Source organism: Anopheles nili, chromosome X (assembly GCF_943737925.1).
Source record: "Anopheles nili chromosome X, idAnoNiliSN_F5_01, whole genome shotgun sequence".
NCBI classification, from domain to species: Eukaryota; Metazoa; Arthropoda; class Insecta; order Diptera; family Culicidae; genus Anopheles; species Anopheles nili.
The window spans coordinates 15,047,627-15,057,554 of NC_071293.1; the positions used below are offsets into that span (position 1 = coordinate 15,047,627).

Genomic DNA, 9,928 nt, shown 5'->3' on the forward strand with positions numbered 1-9,928 from the left:
CTGCTATTAGTCGGATGTGGAAAAAAATGAAAAAACTTATTCAAGGTATCAAAATTTTCGGTTTATAAACGATATTTGTTTGCAAATGAAGAATTTAAATCTATGTAACAAATAATTGAATTAAAATTGAATTCATGCAATGGATATTAGCCTATTCATCAGTTTTATAAAAGTACAAGTATTGTTGTCCTGAAAAGAATGGTTTGCACGGGGTAGCTAACAGGTAACAGCCATGAACAATTTTTGTTGTCTGAGTTCAGGACACTAAACTAGGAATGACCAGAACCAGTCATTATTAATTAATGAATTAATTGATTAATTGATTGTTCATTAATTAATTGATTTATTAATTTTTATTCGTAGAGGTGTTGCGTTACATATTTTCTTGCGCAATTTTTCGCAAGTTGTTTTCTGTTATTGATTTTGTGTAAAATTATATTTTCGGTATGTTCTCTTAGTGTATTTTGAAAAGTTTTAAAAATTAATAAATAAATAGTTATTAAACTAATTAATTAATTTATTACTAAATTAACTAATTGATTAATAAATCAATAAATTATTGAATTAATTAAATTGATGAAAAACAAACAAATAAATGTAAAATCATTGTCGTATAAATGCGGAAAATCAAGAAAAAAAAATATATATATTTATATACATACATATATATCAAATCGAATATGTATATATATATATATATATATATATATATATATATATATATATATATATAGATATAGATATATATATATATATATATATATATATATATATATATATATATATATATATATATATATATATATATATATATATATATATATATATATATATATGTATATATATATATATATATATATATATATATATATATATATATATATATAAATATATATATATATGTATATATATTTATATATATCTATCTATATATATATATATATATATATCAAATAATTTCAACAATTGTAGTCAATTTAAAATTTGCGTTGTAACCGACATGATTGCACCTTTATCATGCAACGGGAATTTTGGTCCTACTGGATCTTGATAAATGCACCACTTTTCAGGATGTGTCGCCTGATGAAAACGCTTTTTTGAATTTGGAAATCTCGAACGGGTTTTACATATCCCTTCTTGTTTAAACATAAACATCCATTAAAGCAGATAAGTCGCTGTAGCTCATCCAGAAGTAGAATCTAAGACTTTACAATCAAAGAAACTAAATCGAATCAAAAAACAATTTCTCATACAACTCACTCAACATTGAGTAAAGATCGGATACGAGTATGTCATACACCCTACATTTATTGATCCATAGAAAAATATATACAGGCCACGTAAGACGACGTAAAAATTGCACCAAAAGCTGAATTTAAAATGGTTATTTTAATAAAAAACAAGAACAGAAAGCATCGATTCAATCTCATGTTTGTTACGATATCTTAAATTGTATTTTCAAATAACCAACATGGTTTCATGTTCATCTTGGATCGTAGTTTAGCTTTTTACCTGTAGATAAGAACTAATAGGATGTTTATCGTTGTGTTCTGTGAAGATCGGCATGAATCAATATGATTGTTTTATATGTATGTAGAATGCTTTAGATTCACAATACACGAAATATTGACGGAGAATAGATGACTTGTGAAACATCCTAAAACTGGCATAGCAAACGTTATTTAAACTTATCTTATACTCTAGACTTAATGAAATACAAAAACCTTTTAATGATCAAACTGGAAACATTCCAGCGTTAAAGTATTTTAATGCTGTACTCGAGTATTGTTAATTTTCTAGATTTTGTCAAATCAATTTTGATTTTTATTATACATATTTACTTCGTCATCCAAGGTAAATCATACCATAGATGTTTCATAAATGATTTAAAATACAAAACAGGTAAATACACCAATGGCTACTAATGGACTAAAACAAATATTGAGAAATATTATTCTTTTCTGATGCTTTGGATAAATGTTGTAGATCGTTTTGTAAAAATGAAAAAACTATTTCCCCGCAGGGATGTGTCATACCTCTCTTTTGGGTGATTGCCTTAGCCATATGCCATTTTTTTGCATTCACTTTTTAAAATCCATGTTTACTGCTCTTTCCTCCACTATTTTATTGTTCTTTTCCTTCAAATGACCTTTTCTGATGTTTACAATGAGCTAATTGGTTAATTGAAATATTCACACATGAAACAAGCTGCGACTGATAAAACTCAAATCTGTTATAAAATAACAATAGATATATAGCGCAAATTCAAATTCAAACTACTGACTGATTAAAGTAAGAAAAGAGTATCTCGAATCACTTGCACGCATTTAAAGTGCTTTGTGGTTCCATTTCATTCGGCTTAATATATTGAAAACATTGAAATGTGTTGTCAGTAGCTAAGAAATACGCGAAATTCACTTTGTTATGCGTGTCTAACGGACATATGCTCCTTATCATGCGTTCCTTAATACGCTCTCCGTTCGACTGCACCTAAAACTTTTACTCATATGAAAGTTCTAATTTGAAACTTATTTCGCGTCATGTAATGCATCCACATAACACAATATAAACAAGATATAATCTCCTTATTCGAATACAAATTGCACGGAAGCATATGTGTAGGATAGGAGGCATATGTATTACTTTTATGTTATTTGTTTCATGGAAAATTATCAACTCCTTTTCCCTCTTTTTCCTATTCTAATTTTTTTGTAAACATTTTATTTTTTCTTTTTCATCTTTTTCAAACACTTTATTTTATGACAAAATTAGACAAAATGAGTGAGTAAGGTGATTAATATATTTGAAGAAGATTGACAAGAGTGTTTGATAAATGAATTAGGAAGATAAAATATTATCCTGGCTATTATAGAGTTTTTTCTTCAATCACATGCCAGCATATGAAAACTTTACTACAACTAATGAACGACTAAAAAATATCACTACATGCTAGCATGCGCTTAAAAATCATATCATATTTTGTAATTAGATCAACAATTATGATTTGTACTGAAAGACGCATACATATTCATGTGCGCTGTTTTATATTTAAACACAATCACTTTACGACATAGACCTTTTGCTTTTCAATTTGTTAGTCTGTTTGAAATAAATGGAACATGTATGCTGAAAGTGTGTTCAATATGTTGGTATTATAATAGTTCAAACGCTTCTTTGGCAAGAAATTTCATTTTGACAATTGATACGTTTCTGTTCGAATTAAATCATAAATTTAATTGTTTTATGAACAAGTATACAAAAATCGAATGTTTGCAATTTAAATGTTATTTTACAACTGCAAGGCATTACCTTGAAACTTTAGAAATAACGTAGAGCTTGAAGAAATTGCGTTTATTTTTAGTTCTATAAACACTGGTTTAATCGAAGTTGCAATTTAGATATTATATATACAAATAAATATAAAAACCGTGTTCTAACATGACGGAACATAACTTAAAAATGTTTTATTAAAGTTGATAATAAAAATTATAACAAATGATTTCATCTTCTCAAGCTGCAAGCAATAAATTGCGTATTATAAGACTTGTGTTTAAATGTACAATACTTGCATACTGTATTAATTTAAAAATCAAAGAATAAGTCTAAAAAAAATAGCTTTAAAAATTTTGATTTAATAGAAGTGTTAATGATTGGGGGACTCGATAGCCGAAACGGTAGCGTGTAGCACAAACACACGATTGCATCGGGTTATAATCTCGACTAAGTCTCCTCCTTACGCAGGACTGACTATCCTGCTACGTGATATTTACATGTAAAAAAAACCTTAGCTTAGCAAGGCAGGCCTTGACCTTGCAGCGGTTGTTGAGCCATTGAAGAAGAAGGAGTAGATAATGTTGGTTAATGAATACTCCAAATTCTTCGTGCAAACGTCAAAGATGTACAACTAATTAATGCACGATTTTAAATGCAGTTAAAAGGGAAATACAGCACGATGTGATCAAGGAAAATATTTATGCATGGCAAACATTGTCGCTGTTATGTCTGTCAACTATTCGAACGCAATTTAACAGGGATTTTACTCGAAAATTGAATTATTTCTACATTAATAGTCAACTTATAGGGTGTCTCTACATATTTATTCAACTACTAAATGTGTACCAAATGTTAAACAAAGATAAATATGTATCAGCCACTAGATAAATGTGTACCAAATGTGAAACAAGAAAAAAATTAATACAAAGCATCGAGTTATTTTTTTATCAATAGTTATTCAAAATTCTTACAAAATCTATTGATGATATAAAATGACAATTATCCTTCTGATTGAAATTAAACGTTTGTTTCGAGAGCAAAATACTCAAATAGTTAGTACCAAGAAGAATCATTTGAACTAATCTACGGATTTAATCAAATGAAATGATTAATTTAAATGGATTAGTGGGCGGATGGCCCCGGTTTACTTGTGCACTTTGTGAACTCTCAAATTCTTGCCATTGCTCGTTGGGTTTTCTTTTTAGTAATGTCAGATACTGTCATGAAATATCATGAAACGAATGAATATCGTATTTGTGCTGCCGTTTGACGATTTTGAAAATGTTATCCTACGGTATATCTTTTTAATCATTTATCTTTGTGCAGATTAAGATTTCTAGAATGTTTTCTCTAAATTCAAACCAAAAATGAACTTACTGTTGGAAAGCGCTGTTTCGAATGTTTTTTATGAACCTTTATTTCATACACGTACTATATATTACGGACGTGATTGAGTAACGCTATATGAAACAGTTGGTTTTAACACGTTGACCACCACGTCACCTAAAAGTGGGTGACAGTAACATTTCCCAAGATACTACGTCATCCACTTTTTAGATGACAGCAGAACCACTAGTTGTATGCGTATACGGAAGGCATATATATATATATATATATATATATATATATATATATATATATATATATATATATATATATATATATATATATATATATATATATATATATATATATATATATATATATATTTTTGATGAACATAGAAATTTAAATTACCAAACGATTCGTGCAAACATAACTTTTTAATTTTAGAATAATTAAATCAGCTTATTACTCACAAGGATGGAATTTAGAATCAAACAGGAATACAAGTGAACGCAAAGAATGTCAAGTGCTTATCTCTAATCAAAAATGTCAAGTATGATATCCACAGAGGAACTATTACAAACACATATTAGCAAGTGACGCACAATCTAAAGCGATTCCTAGCCTCCCGGCGAATCTCGCTCGGATCCACTTTGCGGTCAACGTGTTAAAAAAAGTCCTTCGCCAAACGGTTTGCTAAACCATGCATCTGCTTTCCGCGTCTCAAAGCGAGTCACACCATCTGACACTCACCCGCACAATCATTGATCTAAAAACTTATTCGATTTGTTTTGGTTCATTTAGAACTTTATCGTTAGGTTCACTTTCAAAGAATACAACAGTAGTGCTAATTTCAACTACAATAGTTGTACCAGCATCTGGAACATCAAAACAGTCATATTAGAATTAATATTAAAACTTGTACCGATTCGTACAGAACCTCGAGTTAAAAGATAAAAAGAAATGAATAGCCACGAGTCCATGCTTCAAACCGACACCTTCAAAGTTATTTTACGTAAATTGTTTTTCGATGAAAAAGTTGGTCGGTGCCATCCGCCTAATTCTGATAAAAGTATCGCACGTTTATATTTCAGATAACTTCACACACACACACACACGGGCGCCAGCTCAGATCGGGTGATTCAAGTAATCATTCCTAATTTGCGTCCACTTACATTTATAATAAGTTTATAAATTTTCTGTGCAACAAATACAAAAAACCACAAATTAACTAAGTATTTTTTTAATCTTAAGAATACAGATCACGATAGTCACTTCATGGATGATAAGATTGTGCAGATTAGTTACAAGACGCAGCCTGTTGTTGATAGCGACGAAGTCGTCTGTTCCAATCATCCTTCCATTCGATGATGATAGTCTTCGGACCGAGCAAGAGGTTTTCGGAGTTATTTTTGATGTCTGATCCAAGGATTAAATAAGACCTGATAAAAATATTTGAATAAGACCAGATATAAACAATTGATTATCTTAAATAAAAAATATCCAATAACATATGCTAACATTAAAAATTTGTTACGAAGCAAGATCACTTAAATTTCTAAAACGCACATTTGGCTTTAAAACAAAAACAATTCATTTCATTTGCATAAAACAGATATAACATGATCAACCATAATTTCTCTCCACCTATCAAGCAGAATATGCTTTGAGAAAAACCAAACCAAAAAGTGAGCTTACTCACCGTCCAGTGCTATTAAGTCTCGCACAGCATTCACTCTTTCTCTTATTTGAACGCGCGCTGGGACTCTCTGTTTTGAAACGATCAGCTGTGTGAGCTGGTTTGTGGTCCGTCGAGTTATGAAGAAAATCTCAATATTCAGATACATTTTCTACTGAATGATACGTATGATGTTCGAAATACAGTATACAAGCATGGAAATATACAATATCTGCATAAAATGCAACGTCACAAGGTTCACAAATGAGCACATAAATAACATTTTCCATACGCTCAAACTGGACATACCCAACATCAATAAACTATATCATCATAAATCAGTGTAGGATACATCGGATAGAGATATCATTAACGGTTAGGGTAAAGAACCATCCGTTTGTCTATTGACGATGATGGTAGATATGCTACTAAAATCAATCAGTATTTCATGAAAGCATACTAATACAAGGATGAGCACAAGGAAAACTTCAACTATCTGGACCATGTAATGTGGCAACGGATAGGTGAGATATTTAGTATTGAATATTGACCAATTGTGCTTCTATGCTGACCATCCTGGAATCAAATTCTGCTAATCGTTGTACTACCTCAGATAATGGTTTGCGATTTACCCATTCCGTCTTCGTCCGACAGATCTATCGGTATGTCTGCATCTGTAAGCATCAAACATATGTTACATGTTTCATGATTCCAGCCTAGATGACGGCGCATGAGCAAATTATGTGAAAATGTTTTGTATGTCGGGAAGGAAAGATCCATCTAACCATTCATAATCTGCCTGCGTCGCTTAGGGCGTCGTTGGTGTTAATACGGAGAGGTTATTGGAATAATTTACAATATTGTATTGCTGCGTACCTATTCCGAGATTCTAAATCTCAGATAAAATAACGCATAATAATATGACTGTTATCGCTACATTAAAACATGGTTAGAAACGGTGCCTATAGACACATCAGCTATAGACGAGCAGATTTTGCAAGGTCTGGTGCACCGAAATCGTAAGTACGTATCGTATTAACCTAACAATTGCATATATTTCACAGCAAGCGCGAGAAGAGAACGCAGAACAACGAACGTATGAGAACGAATGTAGATAAACAACGTCGACGTTGCCTAATAGGTCAGCACCGATGACAGTCGACATATAAGAATTGGGCCGTCCCAGCTGAGTGACTTAGTGTGAGAGAGGTGAGAGAGAGTACCCAAGAGAGAAAGGAGCTTGAATGACGGGTCAAGGAACGGCAGTAGCAGAAGGAAATCCCGAAGAGACACGGTCTGCATTTTTAATTCTTCCTTGCAATATAATCAAGTAATGAAATATTAAAAACGGCGTAAAGTAACTTGCTTTTGTGTGCTACCCTGTTGCATTCGCAACAACGAATGTGTGTAGAAGTGGTAGAAAAAAATAGAGCGGTAGCGGTACCGCAAAAGAAAGAGCACTATCCAGTGAGTGCACAACAACAGCGAATTACGAATCTGCATTAGCCAGAGAAATGACCTCGCGTTAAAGCTCTTTTATTTTGGTAATTATTTTTTTCAAAGCTCCTTAGTGACAGGAGCTTTATCCCCGAGGACTATTGCGAGTTGATGTTCGTCTCGAAAGCAAGCCGAGTTTTGTTCTAATCGCATCCCGAAAAACCGCGTGGCTGTCAACTTGGGAGGCCTGCAGGCTTGATCCGGGACGCCGAGACTTTGAACTCGAATCGCACAGGAATAACGAGAATATCAATTATTTTCTGGTGCGGATTGTTGTGCAGCTTGCAAAATGTAGGAGCATATATCATACGTCGTGAGTCAACTACGCATCAGGCAGCTATTATTTTAAATCACGGATAACGGTTAGGTATAGTAAGGAAAGCCGTGTATGTTTTACAACACAGATCAAAACCAAGATCATATTTGATTGCAAACAGGCGTTGAAGTCAAAGTGAGTATATTTGAGCGATTTTTTGACATTTCAGGAAATGAGGGTTGTAGGTGCTCAATTATGACCCATTTCCGTATTAGAGGAATTAATACTTTTCCACTTCTAGCATTAACTGGATTGAGGCGTACATGCCAAGTTTTAGTAAAGATATACGGCATATGTTATTTGCAGAATTTATTTTAAATATTACGAATTGGAATTGTTTGCCCTCTTACCCAATTGCTACTACCGGGAGAGCTACTACTACCCCATTCTTTGTATGCAATAATTATAGACTTTTTTTGCCTTATTTCGTTTAAATCAGACATGATTGGTATGCTTGACTATATTTTTCAATACTTTGATAGGAGTAGCTTGTATGGAAGCTGTTGTTTTATATTTGCTAGGTAAACAGAAACTCGCTGCTCAAAATTTTGTGAAAGAAGAATCATCCTCACCTATATTAAGCCGAATCAAACTTTCTTCCTATAAACGAACTATTAGGTGGTTGTTACAAATGACAATTGTAATGCTCTCGCGCGCCTACTGAGTTAACCGGTTCAAAAGCTCAGAGACGTGAGCTTTTGAACCGGGATGGATATTCGTGAATAAAAAGCAAAACGAGGTGCGAGGCTTCTGTTTCGCTAGAATCAATAAAAGAAGATCTCTTTAAAGTTTTACGTTGTTTGGTCGGTAAGATACTAATAAACGTCTTTGAGTTATTGACATAGCAAAACGTTGCATTCACAACAGTGGTATTACAAAAAGGAGGTTTTTATAGTCCCCTCAGGAAACCCTCTTTATATTTCCCACAATGACAATCATTTGATCTCCGCTCGTAGAACTGAAATTTTGCCACTCTTTGTATTTGGTGATACAATTGTAGTTAATTTTTAAATGAATAATAATAACAATAACAACTGTAGTTGATTTCTACGACATTTGTTATATTCTCAGAGGAAATATTTCGTGACAAAAAGATGTACCATTACCCCGTTTAGTTCCGAACCTGGAGTCTTGTACTTCATCACATATTGTATGAGGGTACATATGGGAGACTCACTCCTGTTTTCAGTACCCGAGGGGAGCAGAAGAATTTGGCTTCCTAACAAAAAATTTTAAAACATGCTCAGGCAAATCGATCATCTTTTGAATACTGTATAGCCATTAAAAACGAATAAATTGTTTCATAATACGGAAAGCGGGTTTAATAAAAAGCTCTTTTTCCCGCATCGAGGTAACTGAAGCTTTGGTTTCTGCTCCAAAAAGTTAAATGAATCATGTTTGTCAAATATAGAAATAATCGGTCGTCATTTGTATTGCTAAGCGAATATTAAAAACCTTTTCAACGAGATGTTGTATGGAAGCGCCCCTGATTTCTTGGCCGGGGTGACCGAAACTTTGTATTGTTTTGCAAAACAAGAAATAAATGTGAAAAATTTCGAGAAAATATGTATGACATTTTTAAACAAATGCCGTAAAGATTTACTTATGGGCGGGTTTTATGCGGGCCTCTATTTGTTCCCCATGAGACTCGCGGACGTGAAGGATTATTCAAAAAATGAACAAGATACATGTATCCCTAATTTCAGACGAAAATGTGATTTTTTATAGTTTAGAGCAATAACTATGAATCAATAGACTGTGGGCTTAAAGTTATCCATTTTTTGTTAGATACATACAAATACACACACACACATATAAATAAATAAATATTCATATAT

General features: G+C 32.4%; 1 protein-coding gene across 1 annotated transcript in view; it reads right to left on the reverse strand.

The window, feature by feature from the left end:
- Positions 1–6,886: 6,886 nt before the first annotated feature.
- Positions 6,887–9,928, reverse strand: part of LOC128729041 (netrin-A-like) — a 69,640-nt gene continuing 66,598 nt past the window's right edge. Inside the window, exon 2 of the mRNA XM_053822688.1 lies at positions 6,887–6,951. Coding sequence (XP_053678663.1) covers positions 6,887–6,951 — 65 coding nt within the window. The remainder of the gene's footprint in view (positions 6,952–9,928) is intronic.